Source organism: Aythya marila (genome assembly GCF_965140915.1).
Source record: "Aythya marila genome assembly, chromosome: 7".
In the NCBI taxonomy this organism is placed as follows: Eukaryota; Metazoa; Chordata; class Aves; order Anseriformes; family Anatidae; genus Aythya; species Aythya marila.
Genome location: NC_139048.1, coordinates 15,229,301 through 15,252,144, shown reverse-complemented (window position 1 = coordinate 15,252,144; position 22,844 = coordinate 15,229,301). Strand labels below are relative to the sequence as shown.

At 36.5% G+C, this 22,844-nt stretch overlaps 1 protein-coding gene across 5 annotated transcripts in view; it reads right to left on the bottom strand.

Moving 5' to 3' along the window:
• Window positions 1–22,844, bottom strand: part of ADGRA1 (adhesion G protein-coupled receptor A1) — a 278,100-nt gene that overhangs the window by 16,335 nt on the left and 238,921 nt on the right. For all 5 annotated transcript variants that reach the window (XM_082765151.1, XM_082765152.1, XM_082765153.1 and 2 more), the window contains one exon: window positions 21,777–21,922. In XM_082765151.1, coding sequence (XP_082621277.1) covers window positions 21,777–21,922 — 146 coding nt within the window. The remainder of the gene's footprint in view (window positions 1–21,776; window positions 21,923–22,844) is intronic.

Below are 22,844 nucleotides of genomic sequence, written 5' to 3'. Positions count from 1 at the left end.
TAACATGCATAGTTTTAATATTTAGTACCATATATCAGTATCTCCATATAAATTGCTTTCTTGTGAAGTGTTCAGAAAAATGGTAAATTACATCTCTTTATCTAGATTTCTTCAGTGTATCCTATGCATATTTTAAAACATCCACCCACAATGTTCAAGATATTTTTACTGTCTATGTATAGATATATATGGAGGTAGCTTTACTGGCTTTTAAATATTAAAACTCCAAATTATTACAGAATTCTTACTGTGTCTGAGGTTATTACTGATAAGGTAATAAAAGCCACATCTTTAAAATACTGTTAAGTATTAGGTGCTGCATCATCAAAATTAAACAGAGTTCGTGTTTCAGGCTTCTGCATTTCTGGGTTTACAATTATGTGCTAATCACAATTTACTTCTACCTTCCATCTATTTAGGTAATTGGGTTTATTTTCAACTGCATGTATCTAAAATCTAATCACACAGCTAGAGCAAGATGTATCCTCAGGCAAAGTGAGAGAACAAACAGTCTTGTTTAAGACATGAAGCAACCACACACTAAATAAAAATAATATCATTTTGATTATTAAATCTTCTTGGTCTACAAGAAGTATTCACTCACAAACCCAGAGGGCTATTTAAATAGAGATGCATTTACACAGAAGATCCATGGAAACCACAGAACTATTTCTGCTGATTCTTTTAAGCTACCAAGCTTTTGTCACCAATATATCAGAAACACATTTTTAGAGAACACATGAAATGGTTTCCTGAAAAGATTTTTTTCTGATGTGAAAAGCATACAACCTGGTCTTGAATTCCTCTAATGTCCATATTCAGTAAAGGAAGAGACTCTGTACTTTGTTTTGGTTCCCATTAAAAACAAAACAAAACCCCTCTTAATTTCTTCGAATTATTCTAATATTTTTAGGGTTTGCCAAAGGTCATGAGTTAAACAGAGGAAAAATTCCTAAAAGCTAAAACCAAAACCAACCAACCAAACCACAACAAAACAGTACTTAAATCATCAAATCATCAAAGACTTGATTTTCAATGATACAAAATACTGCTTTCAATCACACAGAAAACCATACAGACAGATGTTAACATCCTAAGATATGTCATCCAAGATGATTTTGCATATCAATTCTTAAGGCAGTGCAGTATTTTTTAATTTGTTTACCAAGATTGTACAATGGAAAATAATAATAATAATAAAAAAATTAACAATAATAAAAAACTATTGTGTGCAATGTGTCTGTATGAGTTAAACATAGGGCTTTTTCTTTCTTTGTATTTTTACCCTTAGCTTTTCCTTGCTCTCTTGGTGAAATAAATAAATAAATCTGAGTACTTATATGGAGCAATTGAACAGAATAATGTACCTGCCTTAAGAATTAACTTGCAGTCCACAAAGACTGGAGTTATTGAAAATTTATGCACTAGAAATTTTAAATAGGAACCTGCAAATGTAGCTCAGAAAAAACAATCAAGGTGAAACATCTCAATTTTTTTCAACTAGAAATTCTTCTGAATATCTATTACACAATCACTTCTAATTATTTACTTTAATGTTCTTTTCAGAATAAGAAAACATATAAAAATGTTGAAATTTCTTATGAATAACAGATCAGTTTTACAACTGCCCACATTTGGAGTGCATATATATATACTACTACTTATAACCTCAAAGGACTTACATAGAAAGAAAGCATTAGAAATCCGAAACCTATTAATTTGATTAACTGTGTATAACTGCTCCCCTTGTCTTGTTAATTGGATGGGATTCCAAATTTTTGAAGACACATTTTATTACTTCCTCTTATTTGTCACTTAGGAATGCTTAGTAATGACAGCTTCACTTCCATGTATTTCAATATTGTGGTATACTAAGTATATTAAGTTAAATTTCCTTCTTTTCAGGACTTATTTATTAGCTGGACCAAGTCATTTTCAACCCATGTAACAATGATTAATGTATTTAATATTTTTCTAAAATAATAACAATAGCCTGAACCACATATCATTCCTTCACATAAATGAATACATCACATTTTTGTTATGGCATAACCAAGTTCCCCTCGTTCTTACACAGACAGGCTGGTCAGAGTACACTGACCAAGGTGAGCAAAGAGCTATTATGCATAACATGTCCTGAGGCAGGAAACAATTTAAAGCATACTGCTATTTGTCAGTTAACTTATTTGAAAAACATTTTTGACAACACCCAACTTCTTGATGTACAAATGTATTATTTTCAGAAAATGTTTTCTCCATTTCTGTTTGTTTGGGAAGAATTTAGAGAAATGCAGTCTTTGATTAATTATTTTTTTGGGAAGATCTCATAGCTGGGGAGTAAATAATAGAGGAAGATTGCTATGAATGTTTATTTGGTACAGTGAATTATTATACAAAGTGAACCTGCTCCTCTCACTGATAACCACTTGTGCAATAGTCAGATGCCTGGACTCTTCTGTGATGGGGAAGACCCAGTCTCAGCTTAAAATAAAAAAAAAATAATGGTCAGTCATATCACGTATGAATGCTGACAACAGTAGATATCGAAATTTTCACCCCTTTTCTTTTTTCAAAAGATGTTTTGAATTCACAAGTGGTGCTAATTTCCTTACAAGGCGGGGATATTTTCAATTTGTGAGGGCGAAAAATCATTCCTCCTATTTATTTTTTCCTGCAGTTTTTTAGAAGTTTGTTAAACTTCTGGAAAGGCTGAAAGACCAGGGAGATAACAAGCAGAGTCCTCAAAGGCTGAAGCAGAATGAGGTGGATACCACATGATGAGTTTCTTTTGCTACCTTATATTCTCTCAGCAATAGCTTAGATATACTATGTGTAATTTTATGGTAATTTCTTGTGTTCATAGACATAATATATATTTTACATTATGCAGCTATGAATTTTATCTTTATATAATATGAACTATGAATTTTAATGATGTTCTGTTAAATTCATTGGAGTTAGTTTATGGGATTGAGAGTGAATTTTTGTGTGCTTTAATTCTTACTAGTTTACAGCCTGTTCATTTCATGTTTGTGGTCCATTTAAGATGAAAGGTAAAAGGAAACAAGATGAAGATGAGAGGAAGAAATTAGGTCCTTGGAGATTTTCAAAATGGAAGAGTTAAACTAGATGACTTAGAGATATTCCTTCCAAACATTATTTTTATGTTTCAATGATTAACTTATTATTGATTATCTTTTAAATCTTGTGAGGGTCCACCCATCTCTTCAGTTGTCAATGCTGAGAGAAGGGCTCTTTAGACTTACTTCTAGTTTAAATCACTCTGTTAATTGAAATATATGTACTACCTACAGAAGACTGACTCAGAGGTGAGTGAGCATAGTTTGAAAATTCATACAGTTAGAAGACTATGTATTAGCCAGAGAGAATTCCTTAGCAGAGCACAGTGCATTATTAAGATGTAATTGAGGAGAGGACTGAGGTCAGAAAGAGACCCCACTTAACATTCCACCAACAATGTCTACAGCTGAGACTGGAATGTAGAACAGTTGCATCAAAAGAAAAATATATATGATATATATAAAACCTCTCTATTATTGTATCAGATCAGTTGTGCATTCATTGCTTAGGTAAGTGTTCCTATTAACTTTGGTAAAGTCCCATATGAGTGAGATACAAACTTGCATGATTTTGTACTACACAACTGCATTCTTCTACAGAAACTAATCTGCCATTAAAGAATCTTAGCAAAGTTTCATTCCTACAGTTTGCAAAAGAAGAAGCTTAGTTTTTCTTTTTCTCCCATGGCGAAAAATTATACTAGGATTTTTACAGCGTGATCTACTTCTAAAACTCACAATTTACCTTGACAGATATCCAAGTAGCTAACTTAAAATGTTACCAAGCAGGTGTTACTGGTTATAACAAATAGCAGTGAAGAGTTAAAACATAATGGCAATAACTTCCCCTCATGATTTTGGACTTCTGGCTTCGTACTGGAACACTTTCTCCTTCCTATTCCATATTACATAATTTAACCAGTTAAACTAGAAGCAGCAAAAAGCATTCTCTTTTAGTACCATACATGAATGAATGATTATGAATTAACCAGTATTAAATCACAGACAAGCTGTGTTCTAGTAATAACTTGAATCCACAAAAGCACGGAGATTTAAAGTTAATGGTAAAAATTTAGGTTGACATCTAGTCCTTAATTCACCCTATTGAAAAGTAAGAAACAAAGGTAAATTGGCATGAGTTCATGAGTGTCAACCCCAATTTTTAGTTTTAACATTGAATTTTTTTTCTGTTGTCGGTTTTAGTCTAAGTTGAGCTATAGTAAATACTATATATATGATGATTGTACAAATGTTTGCTTTTTTCTGTTTAAAAACTGACATACACAGTAATCAAATTTTGGCAATTCCTATCCCAGATTTTAACCAGGAGCAAAAACAAAGCTTTTCCATCATATTAAAAGGTCAAAGGGTAAGATTTAAAAAATTTACAGGGTTTCTTGGGACACTCAGCCAGAAAAGATCATGAAACTTCGAAAGAAAAGGGCAAGCAGAGGAAGAGATTTATCTTTATAAATAAATAATAATAGAGAAATAGTAATTAAAAGCTAGAAATGACAAACCATTTCCAGAATGTTATGTTACTGCATTAACAATGCAGAGAATAGAGATCTGAAAATCAGTGAACAGCAGTCACTGCTAGCATCACAAAACTCTAAATTTCATTAGCAACGAGCATCTCATTGCTCAACTTTCCAGGTCAAAGTCTGCCTAGTTTTGCTAGTTATAATAATTGCTATAGGATTTGGCAATGTCAGAACATCAGAAAGAAGTAAAATGTTCTCTCTAGTTGGAAAACACTCAAATGCATGAGGAGGGAGTATAGCTTACTGGTTGCTTCTTCGATATTACTAATGGAAGACTAAGATTCTGCATAAGCACAAAATTTTAATATCCTTGTTATATGAGAAAATAACAAGAGTATGACATGATGTTAAATAGTCCAAAATGCCTTATGTATGAATTATAGACATCAGGGGGGTGGCTATTCTGAAAATAACAGTGGTAGTAGTTCTTTGCCCATGATTCCTGCTCCTTATCTCTTTGACTCATGAGACTGACATCAATAACCCCAGAAATCAAATTCCAAAGTGGTATACATAAATATTTATGTGAAATGAACCCTGACTATATTTATATGTATATATAGGTTTTTGTTTATTTATTTGAAAAGCAGGATCCTATGACTGACCATTCATATAGATAACAAATACCACAGATTAAGACACTCCACATTGAAGTTATAAAATCAAGGATTGCAAAAGTAAAAAGAAAAAAAGTAATAGATATATCTGAAGAAACTGTCATCTACTTAGATATTTACAGGCATAAGTTTGTGGATTACGTTCTTAGTGAATTATCTATTTCTACTGAAGTGATTATTTGTAATAAGCATAGCTACCAGTCAAAGCATTTTAGAATAGGAAACATCTTACATTTCATGTATTTTCCACAAAAATCATATAGAATATTTGAAGATAAATCTCCACAACATTACTAACGTATCCACTGCTCATAAATATTGAAAGCCAAATGCTAATTATCTTCAGTAACCATAGTTCTATTATCTCTTAATTAATAGCTAAAGTAGTAATGAGGTATTTCTCATAATCAATAGATAAATAATAGTTTTCTCTGAAGGTCAGATTTTCTTTCACAAATAATTTAGGCTAGCTTTCACTTTCAGATAAACTGATAAAATCTTGAATGATTCCCTACGGACCAAGTGTGGTCCAATAATAATGGCACTAGCCCTTTATTATTTATTGAGTACTCAATTAATATAGGCATAAAGTTTCATCTGGACATTCTGTTCTGCTAAGGTATGTTAAATATTATACATTTAAACTATTATACATTTAAACTATTTTAATCCCTATCTTTAAAATTGCAGGAAATTTACATAATTTTAACTAGCAATAAGCAATAATTTTCATCTAAGAACATTTTTTATTTTTTTTTTCTGTGGTTATGTGTGTTTAAATCCCTCTGATTCACTGAAAACACTTTGTGGGTGTGGATGTCTCAGAGCAGAAGTTGGCCTAATTTTTTGTTATGTTTTATACAGTAATGTGGTACCTGAACAAAAATACCTGGAGGATCTGCAGCCAGTTTCTAGTAGACTCATAACATTTCCAAGCACTAAAGGCATATTTGGAACACATTAGTTTCAAAGTCTCTTCTGTCAAAATTTGCTTGCATAATAAAACACTAGAGATTCTTCTAGAGCTCCACAAGACTGTAGGAATTCAGCAGTAAATAAAGGTCTGAAAAATTAGAACACTTAAGAAAAATGCTTGTTTTAAGAATAATCAAATTGTAGGACAGGAATGAACCTCAAGAGGTCATCTAGACCACTTAAAAATTCTGAGGCAGGGTCACATTAAACACTGATCAAGAACGGCTTAGGTTTATCTAATCTATGTTAACAAATTGCTAATGACAGTATTTCCACAGCTTCCCAAGTGAAGTGTTTTAATTTACAACTATTCTTGTAGTTTAAAGTATTTTCCTAATATCAAACTATTTACCCCCTACTGCAAATTAAGCTTATTATTTAGTCTTCAGTACTTTCAGAGAATTTTGTCATTAATATATTCTAGACATCGTCCTAACATTGTTATTAACACATAAATAGCCATGAGAGTTCACAATTTTTAAGTAATTTCAGTTCACGTATTCCTTCTTTCAATTTTACAGCTGTCATTGCAAATAAGGAGTTAGAAACTTGCTTTACAAATCCAGGCTGAGGGGTTCAAACAAAATCACATGACTCCAGAAATCAAACTCTAAGCACAACATGAAATATTGTGAGTTTTCTAATCGTACTCACAGATATTCTCTTTTTCCTTTCCTGCCCTTTCAAATGTAGAACCTCTCAAGAGATGTGTCTCACTAACAGGTAGGTCAAAATTTCCTTTTCTGATGCCTCTCTTCAATGCCTTTATCTCCCATTTTCTGTACTTTCAACTATTTCACTGAGTTTCATTTACAATGCATGCTGTTCTGCACAGGCAATTGTCCAACTGCCTCTGTAAACACAACATATACTCACAGCAATTTATAATAGCATACTGAACTAATGCAAGACAGACGTTGAAAAATCAGATCAATACACAGGAAACAGAATGCCCATTTTGAATATGTTGCAGCTGTACTTGAAATTTATTTTTTTTAATGTAAAATGTAAAAATGTTAAATGTAAAAATATGTAGTTTAAAATGTTCAGTTAAAACAGCAGAGAAAATATTACATATATACAAGAACTGCAGACCTACTAGACCTACAGATAAGACCTGCCTTTCCCCTAAGACATATGAACTACTGTAAGGAAGCTCCCAGCAGGCAATTTTGAATTAATCCAAAAAATGTTCCTCTTTAACACCTACAGTCAACATAACCTATTCATCATTAGTGAATATAACCTACCATGAGGGCTTCATTCGCTCTGTGTACTTTTTAGTACACACTTTATTCAGAATACTAAAATTATGTTACATAGAAGCACTTTCATTTCCCACTCTGCAGTAACCTCAACATCTCTGATTCATTTTCCTGTTTATGCTAAAAGGAAAAGTGCTGATAAAAGTAAATGGCAAAACTCTGAGGCATTGATGTATGAAATGTAGCTTTGAACAGTGAGCTGCCCTTCTACCTACACCTTGCTCTTGAAGATTATTTCAGTCCTTACAGCCCTAGCAGCTGAAGGACAACTAAAATTGATCTGAAGCCTGCACAAAGTTCTAAAATACTCTACCTTTAAAGTATTTTGAAAAACAAATACTCCATTTCGCAGGAGGATGCTAACTTTAAACATTTTTGCTTTAAAACTGATTTTCTCATTAAATTCTTCTCATTTGGAGTTTTTAAGACCAAGATGAAAAGAAAAGAAACATCTGTGTTTCCACTAATGGGTTTCAATTATTTAGGATACAAAAGCTCAAGGTGATCAGCTGTGTATATGCGTACTTTACTGTGGTAGCCAAACTCAAAAACAAGTGAATTATTCTAATGCAACTTTTCCTCCTGAGACTTCTAAACCCTCCTTCCAAACATGCATAAACCAAACAGAGATTATCAAATGCATTTGGCAGGACATATGCATAGAATGAGTCAGGTCTGAAGCTGCATTTATGGTACTTAGAGTAAAATATGCTGCAGTATACTAAATTTAATTTGTGTATCTGTAGATTTCACCAGTCATATTTGTCCAAGGAATATATTTTTCTTCCCATGAACTTTTCCAACCCTTAATAAACAAAAAAACTGAAATGTTAAAATCATACATTTAAAACCATAATTGCATAAAAACATTGTTTAAATATTTGTTTTCTGTTCCTAATTTATTTTAAGAAAATCCATATACTATTTATTGTTTAACAGTTGCTCTTGGTATCTTATAATATCTTTAAGCCAAAATTAGTTAATGGAATAGTGTCAATGTATTGGCAAATTCAATAACATAAAAGATCTATGCCACACTAATATTTAAATGCATAGTGCTCGTACTGTACTGCAGTTACTATAGAATATTGAACAATTCTAAAATATACTAGTTGGTTGCCTGCAGTGTTCTAGGTTTCTGTGACATTGCAGTTCATAAGTCTGTAGAACATCACAATTCTTCACATCTTATTTTTTTCTTGCAACATCACTGTTCTCATTACAGTTAAGCTGGATGTGTATGTATAGTTACTTAAAGCAAAGGTGAACTGTGCCAAACTTTTAGTTGCATCTTTCTAATGTAATTTTCATAAGAAGGACTTGTGTCTTACAGGAGTCCAACTTTATTTAAATGAAAAAAATGATTCACTTTTAAATTTTTCAGTAACTTAAATAATCCACAATTAAAAGCTAGAAAGTGTTTTCTGTAACTGTTGTGAATATTATTTTATCTAGATGGAAATACTTAGTTCTTTGTCCATACCACGGCAATAGACAGAGTTGAAATTATCTTATGCATTTCTCTTTACAGATTTTTTGCATAATCAAGTTTAATCTACAGGACATTAGAGAATTATATAAGAAAATATTTAGCTCTTCCAAATCTGATAAAGTTTTCTACAAAGCCCCCGTTGGAGTTTGAATATATTATCTTCAAGGATTTTTAGAATTTGCAAAATTTCCAATCACGGTTTTACATTTTGCCTGGAGCAGCATATCAAAGCATGGAACATTTTATCAAGCTTACCCTACCCTCTAACTTGTCCTGTACAATTATGTATATGACTAGCTTGAATTCTAGAAAGTGTTGAGACAAGGAGTAGTGTGACAAGAATTCTGGATTTACAGAGAACACCTAGATGTGAACTCATGATAAAAGCAGCTGAAAATTCAACCTAATACAGTTCTGAAGATCAGTATTTTGTAATTACAGCATTTCAAACCTGAAAATATCACATATATCATTACGATTCTTTCTGAAGCTCATTTCTTCGTAAGTTTACAAATGCCATAACTCATATTGTTAATTTTTAAGTCATCATTCCCTCATTAAATGGCCAGGTCATTAAAACACCATTAAAACACCATCGATTATGTTGTTAAGATGCCTTTTTTGGGGGGCGGCGGGATACATTTGTGAATAACTAGAACCAGGGACACTTCCAGGTCAAGGGGTCTTGATCTTGATATATGACTTGCAAGTTCAATAAGTAATAAGTTAATATATTTTTCATTTGCAATAAACACTATTCCTTTTTATCTATGGGGAATAATTCAGACACTGTTCTTTAAACAAAGAGGAAAAATTTTGCCCTCTACATCAACATCTCATAAAGATTTGGTTTTATTAAATTTATACTCTGGAATGCATCAACATCATGTGTATGCCACCTGCATCTTACTTATGGCAGTAACAAAATCCTTTTTCTACTTGGACTGTAACAAACTCTTGAAATAAGGTTATCAATCAATGAGGAAACTCTTTTCCAAGCATCATTCACTTAAGATGTGTTCAGTCAACTTGAAGGTGAAGAAAAGTTCTAATCACTTCTCATTTGACTCAGGCAGGAAAATGCCTCCTCTACTGGCAATTCAATGCTGTCTAAACAAGTATTTACATGTCCTATGCAAAGCGCAACATCTTTCTTAGGGTACCACTAACAATATATTGCTACTGTGAAACTGCTTCATATTTTAGTACTTTGCTTCTAATGAAAGTGGGCTAGCATGAAACAATTAGTTCAAAGCTGAATTAAATATTTTCTCTGACCTAAGGTAATTTTTCTCCATTCGACGGAAATGCATTTAGCTTCAAGCTGAAATTGAACATGAAGAATTCAGGAAAATGTTTCCTTTGTCACAATTTTATACTCTTTTCCAATACAGATATTTCATTTTCATTGCTGCCTAGCAATAAAATGGCTCTGGCTATAATCCATGACTCCATTTGACTATGTATCAGCCTTTCAAGAGTGAACATGTAATACCAACATGTCCCTAATGTATCAAACCAGCTTCAAAGCACCTTTAGGTTCTAGAATACTCTCCACCTCGTTCATGACGAACAGACTTCCAAAGTCTGTTTTGTATTCTTAGGTTTTGCTTTTTTGCTCTTTCTAGGTTTTATTCCTCAGGTGGCAGAATCTTTCTGTTCATTCTGGCTAGGGTACCAGCATTGTTTTTCTTTTTTTTCTCCTCACACTACAGTTTTACAGAACAGCATTTTTGGTTGTACCATTCTATCACTAGCTGTATCATATTTTAATGTCAGTCACTAAAATTGTCTTCAGAAAAATAACATTGTTCAAAAGATTAGCTTTATAATTAAACCTAATCAAAACTGAAATGGCTCCTTAGATTATTTCAATATCCAATATACTAATACACTAAATTATTTTGACTTTGAATATAAGGAATATTTTGATGAATAAAATTAAACCAATAGCTTGAAGGAAAATATGGCTTCTCTTACATTCGATTTCACAAAATCACAGAATTGTCTAGGTTGGAAGAGACCTCAAGATCATCGAGTCCAACCTCTGACCTAACACCAACAAGTCCTCCACTAAACCATATCGCTAAGTTCAACATCTAAACGTCTTTTAAAGACCTCCAGGGATGGTGACTCCACCACTATCCTGGGCAGCCCATTCCAATGCCTCACAACACTCTCAGTAAAGTTCTCCCTAATATCCAACCTAAAACACCCCTGGCACAACTTTAGCCTGTTCCCCCTCATCCTGTCACTAGGCACGTGGCAGAATAGACCAACCCCCATCTCTCTACAGCCTCCTTCAATGTACTTATAAAGAACGATAAGGTCACCCCTTAGCCTCCTTTTCTCCAGGATGAACAAACCCAGCTCCCTCAGCTGCTCCTCGTAGGACTTGTTCTCCAGACCCTTCACTAGCTTCGTTGCCCTTCTCTGGACTCTTTTGAGTACCTCGATGTCCTTCTTGTAGCGAGGGGCCCAAAACTGGACATGGTACTCAAGGTGCGGCCTCACCAGAGCTGAGTACAGGGGAACAATCACTTCCCTAGACCTGCTGGCCACACTGCTTCTTATGCAAGCCAGGATGCCGTTGGCCTTCTTGGCCACCTGAGAACACTGCTGGCTCATATTCAGCCAGCAGGCCTTTCTCTGCCTGGCACCTTTCCAACCACTCCTCTCCCAGCCTGTAGCTCTGCTTGGCGTTATTGTGCCCCAGGTGCAGGACCCGGCACTTGGCCTTGTTGAACTTCATGCAGTTGACCTCAGCCCATTGGTTCAGCCTATCCAGATCCTCCTGCAGAGCATTCCTACCCTCGAGCAGATCGATGCACGCACCTAACTTGGTGTCATCTGTGAACTTACTGAGGGTGCACTCGATCCCCTCATCCAGATCATCAATAAAGATATTAAAGAGGACCGGCCCCAGTACCGAGCCCTGGGGGACGCCACTAGTGACTGGCCTCCAACGGGATTTGGCTCCATTCACCACGACTCTTTGGGCCCAGCTATCTAGCCAGTTTTTAACCCAACAAAGCGTACGCCAGTCCAAGCCACGAGTAGACAGTTTCTTGAGGAGAATGCTGTGGGAGACGGTGTCAAAAGCCTTGCTGAAGTCAAGGTAGACCACATCCACAGCCTTTCCCTCATCCACCAAGCGCATCACTTTGTCATAGAAGGAAATCAGGTTCGTCAAGCAGGACCCGCCTTTCATAAACCCATGCTGACTGGGCCTGATCACCTGGTTGCCCTGTAAGTGCTGCGTGATGACACTCAAAATAATCTGCTCCATGAGTTTCCCTGGCACTGAGGTCAAACTGACAGGCCTATAGTTTCCTGGGTTTGCCCTCCAGCCCTTCTTGTAGATGGGCATCATGTTTGCTAGCCGCCAGTCAACTGGGACCTCCCCCAGTAGCCAGGACTGTTGATAAATGATGGAAAGCAGCTTGGCCAGCTCCTCCGCCAGTTCTCTCAGTATCCTTGGGTGGATCCCATCTGTCCCCATCGACTTGCATATATCCAAGTGCCATAGCAGGCCACCAATCATTTCCTCATGGATAGTGACAGCCACATTCTGCTCCCCATCCCCTTCCACCAGCTCAGTGTACTGGGTATCCAGAAAGCAACTGGTTTTGCCGCTAAAGACTGAGGCAAAGAAGGCATTAAGCACCTCTGCCTTTTCCTCATCTTTTGTAACTAAGTTCCCCCCTGCATCCAGTAAAAGCTGGAGATTCTCCGTAGTCTTCCGTTTTGCGTTAATGTATTTGTAAAAACACTTTTTGTTGTCTTTGATGGCAGTTGACAGATTGAGCTCCAGATGAGCTTCGGCCTTTCTAATTTTGTCCCTGCGCTGCCTCACAACATCCTTATAATCATGCCGAGTGGCCCGCCCTCTTTTCCAAAGATTGTAAACCCTCTTTATCCTCCTAAGCTCAAGCCACAATTCTCTGTTCAGCCAGGCCGGTCTTCTTCTGTCCTGAACAGTTCAAAGTCGGCCCTCTGGAAGTCCAATACAGTGGTTTTACTGGTCCCCATTCTGGCTTCTCCGAGAATGGAGAACTCTACCACTTGGGCAGACTCATTCTGCCCAAGACAGTTTCCAACCACCACATCTTCCACCAGTCCTTCTCTGTGTGTGAAGAGAAGGTCTAGCAGGGCACCTCCCCTGGTATGCTCACTAACCAGCTGCGTCAGGAAGCTATCTTCCACGCTCTCCAGAAACTTCCTAGACTGCTTTCTCTGGGCTATGTTGTGCCTCCAGGATATACCTGGGAAGTTGAAGTCCCCCATGAGAACAAGTGCTGACGATTTCACAACTTTTGTCAGCTGCCTGTAGAACTCCTCATCAGTCTCCTCATCCTGGTTCAGTGGTCTATAACAGACCCCCACCAGGATGCTTGCCTTGTTGGCCTTCCCGCTGATCCTAACCCATAGGAACTCAACCTTATCATTCCCAGCCTCAAGTTCCACGACATCAAAACTCTCTCTGATACAGAGAGCCACACCACCACCCCTTCCATGCTGCCTGTCCCTTCTGAAGAGCCTATAGACAGACATTGCAGCATTCCAGTCATGAGTGGTCCCACCACGCTTCCATGATGGCAACCAAGTCATAGCCTGCCTGCCGCACGATGGCTTCCAGCTCCTCCTGTTTGTTACCCATGCTGCGTGCATTAGTGTAGATGCACTTCAGCTGGGCCATTGCCTTCTCTCCCAGCCTTGCCATTGTTACCCCTGGCACAGCTCTAACAAGCCTTGTTTCAGCCCTGTCCCCCTTCTCACCTAGTTTAAAGCCCTCTCTAGTTTAAAGCCCTCTCAATAAGCCCCACTAGCTCCTGGCCCAAGATCCATTTTCCCCTTAGAGATAGGGACCCGTCTGCGGCCATCAGGCTGGGTGCCGAGTAAAGTGCCCCATGGTCAAAAAAACCAAAATTTCTATGTTGGCACCAGCCTCTGAGCCACGTGTTTATCAGGTGGGCTCTCCGTGTCCTCTCTGTACCCCTCCCTGCCACCGTAGGGATGGAAGAAAACACCACCTCTACTACCGCTCCATCCACTAACTGTCCCAGTCCCCTAAAGTCTCGTTTGATGGTCTTCAGGCTTCTCTCTTCAGTGTCATCACTGCCAGCCTGGACTATTAAAAGAGGATAATAGTCAGAGGGGCGAACCAGGTTGGGAAGCTTTCTGGCAATGTCCCTGACCCTGGCCCCAGGGAGGCAGCAGACTTCCCTACGGGTAGGGTCAGGCCGACAAATAGGGCCCTCTGTTCCCCTGAGAAGGGAGTCACCCACAACAATCACCCTTCCTTCTGTCCTGGTGGAAGCAGTCCTGAGGCGTGGAGTCGACTTCCTTGCCCTAGGCATCCTCCTGGGTAGACTTACTACCTCATCCTCAGCTACCAGTCTCTCAAGCTCCAGGGCCTCAAACCTGTTGCGTAAGGTCACCTGGGAAGGTGGGGCCTGTGGGGGGGGCATCACCTGTGATGTCAAGCAGGGACCTGTTTCCATTCCTCCTCAACTCCTAGGTCCCCTGCCTCTGCCCAACAGCAACAGCGCAGGGGGTCCACCCCCATTTGGGGGGTCTCACCCCCATACCTACCCTTCAGGCCGTGCAGGGAGTTGTTCCACAAGTCTATCTCCCGCTCACACTCCCTGACATCCCTCAACCTCTCGACCTCCTCCTTGAGTTCTGCCACGAGGTGGACCAGGTCATCCACCTGCTTGCACATCACGCACACAGTCTCTTTGTCCCCCGCAGGTGGTAGTAACAGGCTCAGGCACTCCCTGCATCTGGAGACCTGAACTGCTGCAGTTTAGAGCAGGCAGTTGGTCTGGGTGTGTACAGACTTCCTGGAGAGTGTGCTGTGCCTGGTGTACACCACTGCAGCTGAGATAGTGGTAGACCTCCATTAGAGGAGGTGTTCGTATGGGCAGGGGGGAATGCTCTGCCCTGCCTGCGCTAACTGCCGCACCACTCCCTTCTGACGTGCCATGCCCTGTTTGCCCATCCTGGTCACTCACACTCCCTAGGGGCAGCTTTTGAACGGCCGAGGAGGCCGTTCTGCCGAGCTGCTGCCTCCACCTCCACCTCGTTCTCGCCTCGTTCACCTCCCTCGCGAGGGCTGCTGGGTCCTGGCGGCTCCCTCAAGTGGGCTCAGTGCTGGAAAAATTAGCCCTGTCTGTCCTTTCCCCTGCTCTGCTGCAGAACGCTTCTGCCCCGGAGCTGATCACCTCGGCAAGTGGCCATTTTCATCAAGTGAAAAAAAAAATAAAAAAAAAGTATTTCAGCAGTATGACCTTTCTCTGTCCTGCAAAATATGATAAATACTGAAACAAGAAAGAAAGGACCACAGATTTGTTATTTTTAAGAGCTTGTGGTGTTGAGGCTATAAGCAGCCTTCCAAACTCATGAGGATAGAAAAAACTTCCATTGTTCAGGAATGAATCAAACTAATTACAGCACAATTTGAGAGTGACCTAAAAATATACATTGGAAAAAAAATCAACTTTCTAGTATTAACTTCCAATAATTAAAATAAAAGGCACTGATGATAACATCAGAGATGTTACACTTCCTAATGACTGACTCAGCCCACAAAATATTCTTTCCTCTAAGCAAGGAATTCAATAAGGTATTTAAAGTACAGCCAATTTCCATGAGCATGGCACAGCAGATATTTTAGTGACTGCTAGCTTGCTGTACAATGATTCACCCAAACAGTGAAAACTCTATTCACGGTGTGTGTGTGTGAGTGAGGGGCATCACTTTCACATACCCTTCAATGACAGAACTGTGGCTATTTTAACAGCAAATAGTACAGAGATCTCGGGCTCTGAGAATTCTGTCCTCTGTCATCTTCCATTTGTTTCAGCATTTACAAACTACAGAGAGTTGTTAAGAAAAAGGCTCATAATCATTGGGATAATCAAGCTTAAGTTTAAACTTTATGGAGGAGGCTTGGTATGTTCACTGCAGGAAGGAAGAATCAACATCCATGGATGAAGAGTAGAGGAACTAATATTTAAGGGCACAACATATAGAAGAACACAATAGATTGTAGTGGATGCTTTTCATCTGACCCCTCTCTCTCATCCTCAATCATTATTTGACACCAGAAGACATGAATTCACGAGAGCCAGTGCTAATGAAAAATGCACTAGAACTTAACTGCATTTCAGAGCTATTGGTGTCAAGGGTACAAGTAATGTCTGTGTCTGTCAGAATGTAAATTTAGTCACTTATGATTCACACTCAAGATCTAGAAAAGAACATGGCCAAGAAGATGACATGATATATTTGGAAAACTTGACATTCAACAGAGAATTTGTTATCATGGTCAAATTTTGATTCCCTGTTACACTGATGTGATTATGCTGCAATAAATTATAGCCAACTGGTTATAACTGATAAGGGAAATTTCCTAGACCCTCAGAGAGTATTACCTGTTGAAGACACTTGTAACCTTGGGAATATTAGAAATCATCACTTATTTTTATCATAGGGGTTTTATTTGGTAAAGGATATAATCACTCTTAAAAGAGTGAATATGTCTTTGGTCTTCATTACTGGAGTACTGTTAGTACCTCTGTTACAGTGCCAAAACACCACACACCAATTTTCAGTGACGTAATTAGTATTGTAGTATGCAACTCAAGTTCAGGAAAAAGCCTACTCTATTGGTAACTTATTCAGTAAAAATTGCCATATCATCAAATTGTGATGAAAGTCACACCACTTCCAGCCAAGCTCTAGTAGATCCATTTAGTAGGCCCATGAGTTGGTTTCTACCTTGTCAGAATCCAGACCAAGCACCTAAGTGTTCATCCTAAGACAAGCAGGGTTGTTATAAGAAAAACACTCAGCAGATGCCATAACCATTGTGGTGCCATGCAAAAGTCTGTAAAACCTTCCCACTGCCAGAGACAAGAGGCTCATCACTGGATTTGTTAACAGAAATCAAAGGAGATAATTTTTTCTGGATGTGAAAGTTCAGAATGTTTTCCACTTTTTGCTGTGAAAGAATTTAACAGAAGTCAATGTCACAGACAAATATACTTAGCTACTGTTTAGCTGGATACTACTGATAAATGCTTGGGTAGCTGAGATAACGAACCAGGGAATGACTCTGAAGAGCTGTTGCTACATTTGTAGGAGAGAGGAGGAGGATGTAAATAGAGCATTATCACGCTTGCACATGCATGTGATCAGGTCGTACGCTGTTTGTCATTGCTACACATAACCCACAAGGAAGACCCCTGTTGCTTCTTCCAAGACATCACTCAGTAATTGTACATACACAAGCTCATAAAGAACACCAGAAACATACACATGTATGTACATATGCATCCGTTAGCAGATATGAGTTCAGCTGACCATTTCAGTTGTTACCTTCTAGGTGACATTGTAGACTAGGTCTACTGTTTGTGCAAGTTAAAAGACAGTTTCTATAATACCATTAAGACATTTCAAAAGATATGAAATACGCAAACAGCTTTTTTAATTATTATTCTAAAAAATTATTCTTAACTTAAAAAAATATAGTTAAAATCAATGAAGAAAATCAAATTGAAGCCAGTGATACTGACTGTAGGTGCTCTGAGTGTGCTTGTGAAAACTGATGTAAATTGCTTGAGTTATGATATCCTAAAAATTCTTTATGTTATTTTTTAAGAGCCATAGTACTAGGACTAGCAAATCTGAATACAAAAGGAAGAACACACAATCCATTCATAAATTGTTACTAATGGTATATATACAATTTTTCTAAGGCCCTGAAAAAGATATTTTCCCCCTAAGCCCAACAGCGATAGTAAAAACCTTTCAAAAAGTGTATCAAGATACATTACACAATAAACAAGATGAAGTTCAGCAGAGACAGTAACATAACTTGTTATCCATTTTACGATTCAGTAGACTTATTTATGTATATTGGATGGTTTTCTTTTCATGACAGATATAGGATTCTCTATAATCTGAGGTTTGCTCTATTAGTAACCTTGCAGGATGTTCACTGAATAAAAGAAGATGGAGGAAATTAGGAGATATATTTATACACAAATATGAAATTAAAGGTAACTTAATTATCTGTCTCCTTAACACCAATATCTGGCCCATCTGCAGCTTCTTAAATGTTTATAGTGCAATTGTGCTCAGTATTTACAATGATAGTAGTCTAATTTTGTTCTCTTTCTGGAAAGGAATGATTTTAATAGAATACCTTAAAGAAACATTTTCTACCTGGTCTGTAATTCTAAGCTGTATGCACTTAAGTTATCACATGAAAAATGAATGAATATCAGGTATAAAAAATAATGCTACCTGTACCTCAGCTTGGGTTGACAAGTAGTTTTGTACACCACAGGTATACAAAAAGCTGAATCTTGCATGCCCCTTTGCTAGCAAAATATGACTTCAGATTAGTCAGAAGCCGAAACAACGCCAGGTTTCACAAACGTCCACAGAGGATGAACAGACAGAATTACTTATTTCTATTAAGAATACTGAAGAGTATATTTTACAAGAAGTGATTTCATTATCTGCTGAAGTGCCAGGGTTCAGTATTTAAATACACAAAATTCAATGATGCATTAATTTGATCCATCTCATTAGCGTCCAGACACATTTAGTGAAAAATGTCAGAATTGTTACAGTTGTTTTCAGTCAAAGTGGTATGTCCTGACAGTTTTATCTCTATAATTAATATATAATATATATTTTTATATATTATACATGACATGATATATAATGTATGATGTGTAACATATATGATATATCATATATTATATGATTAATGTATAAAAAGAGGCAATATTCAAAATTATATTGTCATGGATAACAAGTTTCAGTAAAACTATGCTGTAAAAGGACTTCCAGTTTAATTACTGGATCTCAAAACAGAGAAAAATAATAGGGAACCAGTATTTTACATAACAGGATACATATTTTCTTTTCAAGAAAAACTAGCTGGAAAAGATCAAGTCTACATCATTTATCATACTTCAGTAAATTAATATAATATATAACATATATATAACAATATATATAATATAATAATAACATGGCAGGGAAACAGAATCAATTGCTACAAGCAAATTGTTTTCTACTAAAAGGTACAAATATCCGCTTTAGATATTTTGGTATTTATTTTCAGTATTTCAGCTACATTTTAGAGTGGATCAAGCTCCTTGAAAAAAATGTGGTGTGAGCATTTTTACGATTTCTTGGTAAATTCCATATCATAGATTTATGTGTTGATTTTTGGCAGTAGTTTCAATTTACTGACTCACAAAAAAATATCCTTATGTTTCATATAGCAAGTGCATACACAAAGAATAAAAAAAAATAATCATACATGAACTGGAAACCCCGTCTATCATATATATTCATTACCAGAAGGGACTGAAGGAGAACAGCAAAGTGCGCAGTTCTTGCCAAACACATTCATATGTGTTCAGCAAAACCTGCTGAACACTTTTTTTTAAATGTTCAACAAAAACTGAATACAAGCCAAACTAGTTCTGTAGACACAGATTACTGACAAACCACCTCTTCCTTTAAAGTTACTTGCAGACTGCATTATATTCTTTCTAGCAGGTCCTGATACGCAAAAGAGCCTAACTCATTCTTCATTTGAATAAACTTGATATTGCTTAGCTATTTACTGGTGATGATGGAGACAGAAATTACCACACACACCCCATACCCAGACAAACTGTGATGTTATCTCTTATGTACCCAAGACACAATAGGTAGAAAGCTGGCATCAGCTTATAGATACAAGAACAGTCTGGTTAAAATATTTCCTATAAATGACTACACTGAAATGTAAGTATCTTAAATGGATTTTATGGAAATATTATGATACAGAATAATTCTGATTTAAATTTTATTAAAACCAGTAAAGTTGAAATGGCCATAAAAAATAATCATTATAGGTCTAAAAGAACAATAATTACTAATTATTTAGTTTGGCATTTTCTTGCTTAAAGCAATTTATAATTTTCCATATACAATGCCCATTTTCTACATGAAATAAAATTGATCCTCACTACTTTGAAGCTAGTACTAACCATTAAAAAATCATATTATACATTCCAGTGGCTGTGTCTCTAGGACATATGGTGCCCAGAGTGTGAAAATAACTCTGGAATCATTTTACTTAGTTATTAAACAATTATATTCATGTTCTTCTACAGCTAAAAGTAGGTTTATCACTTCTGTTACTAAACTAAAAATATCTATTATTTATTTTCACTGGCTGAGAACCTCAACATGACTGATATAAGGATTCTAATTAGAATAATATTTTCTGGAACTTGAATGCCTGTTGTTTTCCAGCTTGAACAAGATTTGAATTTGAAGAACATACACTATGTTGTATATATGTAACCTGAAACAATTTTCTACCTTAATAGCCACATGGCAGCATTTGAAAATTGGCAATTATTCATTTTACCATGGGCTGGAAGAGTGAAGTTCTCATCTGTGAAGAATGGCATAGTAAATCATGGATTAGCAAAGTCGGGCACTCTCTGTGAAAGTATTTCCTTTAGCTTGTACCTAACATATCTAATATTCAATATAGCTCTTCTCTTGACTATAAAAAAAAAATGTGAACTTTATGTAATTTCTTCTCCCTGAAAGAATATATTTAAAAATCAGGGAACTAATCGTATTAATACAGATTTCACTCAGTAGAGTCTGAACAGAAAAGCTCATTCATATTCCCATAGCCTTTTAACAAGTTGTGACAACTTCACACAGCCATTATAAGGACTGCTTAATAAAAATTTTGTGTTCAAAATAAAATAGCTAGACTGTGTTTAAAAGAATACACTAATCTGGATTTTTCAGCAAAGCCATAAAGAGTAGAATGAATACTTCTTGTTTGTCAGTATATAAAAATGATGTCTTTAGACTAAATTGTCTGTTTTTTCCGTGACCTAAGGGGAAAGAGAGATACTTCTGTATGATAACTCATCCTGTCTTCGCACAAACATACAAGACAGTTGCAAGGAATTGCTCTCTGGAAGTTCCTCTTAGTCTCCCTCTAAAATCTATACAGGGACACTATATATAACTTTTACCAACACAACACCTGACTTTTTGATAGCTGAAGTCAAAAAAGGCAAATCCCTCTTCTCACACCTGTGGTAGAAAATCTTAGTGTTCCGCCGCGCCCCCCCTGTACAATTTTGGCTTGAAGCTAGGCACCCAGTTAACATTCTTGCTGCATGATGGGAGCAGTTAGTCTTACATTCAAGATGCTGCGTTACAATTGCTACACTGTCAGAGACATCTTAGTGTGTTCTATCTAGAAGGCTGACAAGGAGTCCAGACTTCCAGTCTCTCCAGTAATAGCATTAGATCTCTGGTGTGGAATGAGGAAGGTTGCTATCAGGTTACTAGGCAATCAATACAAGTGTGGGCAAGATTTATAACAAAGGATAAGGGTAAAGAGAACATTGTTATAGAGTAGTTTTGATGATTAAATAATGCCTTAACCCAGACGCAAGCCTTTTATTATTATTTTTTCCCCTATCCATAGGAAACTAAACAAGAACACTTGAATTGTTCCTGTTGAGACAGAGGTATCTAAACATAGCCAATACCAGTTCTGCATATCTCCTGGGTATAGTTAACTACTAGCACACGATAAATATTCAGATTTTTATGTACTCTAAACGACTCAGTTCTTTATGGATTATATTTATAGTCTATAAAAATAGAGTATACAGAAATAAAAGTGTTAAAAATTTACATGCTTAAGGACTACTTAGAAAAATATTATATGTAATATTCTATACCTGAGTAGTGGTTGCTTTGGATAAGAAGGTTGGTCACTGTTTTGGCATGACTGAGGTTTCTTTGTGACTTGCTTATAAATATTCCTTGCAGTTACTCCAATCCATAGCATAGTAGATAGAGTAGAATAATGCAGTACTATGCCAACCTAAAACAAGAGCAGATAGTTAAGCAAGTTAATAAGTATTTCTAACCAGAGAAGGAAAACACTTTAAAAAAAAGCAGGCAGAAACTGTTAATTAATCTATCATAGATAGATATCTGTAAAACCAAATGGTATGTTATGAAATCAAGACTGTAAAGACATTTATAAAGAACATGATTAATTACAATTTTTTATACCTGGATTTAAAGTGATGCAAAATGTGGTTTGTTTTGCAAACTTTGTTAGCTTATTGTGACAATGCAATTTAAAAAATAATGACAGCATTTTTGCTTGCTATTATAATATTTTCTTTAATTTTTTCATCAATATACATTGTGATATCTTGTTGTAGTTCTGTCTCAGCTATGTGTGTCACAGCCAAGGTTGACTTCTTGTATTGACTAATTATTTGTCTGGGATCAGTGATAGTTGCCTAAAAAGCAGATTACTTGCAGGCATATTTTGAGGAACTTATAAACTTGGCCAGACAATTTTTAAAACTAAATCAGAGATCTTGGTGTCATCCCTCAAAAGGAAATGCAAACTCTCAATAGTGTTATTATCACGATGTCTCCAAGAAACTGGTGTGTTTATCATTGAAAGTAAAATAAAATACAGACACCTTTAAAATACTACCATCTTTGTTATGTTAGTAATTGTTATTCATTACTATGGAAACAGTAATTGGAATTTTATCCAATCTACAGTGCTTTATTACATCAGCTAAGTCTCCATCTGATTATATAAAATGAGGTTACCTTTGAAGCAATAACCTGACATTTTGCAGTGACAAGTAAAATATTGGTATAATTGGAGACCACATAAATGTTAAGGAATACAGAGAATTGGCTAAATAAAGCTAACACAAATCTATTATAATGATTTATTTGAACCAGTGTTCATTTTTGCTCAACTTAGAATAACT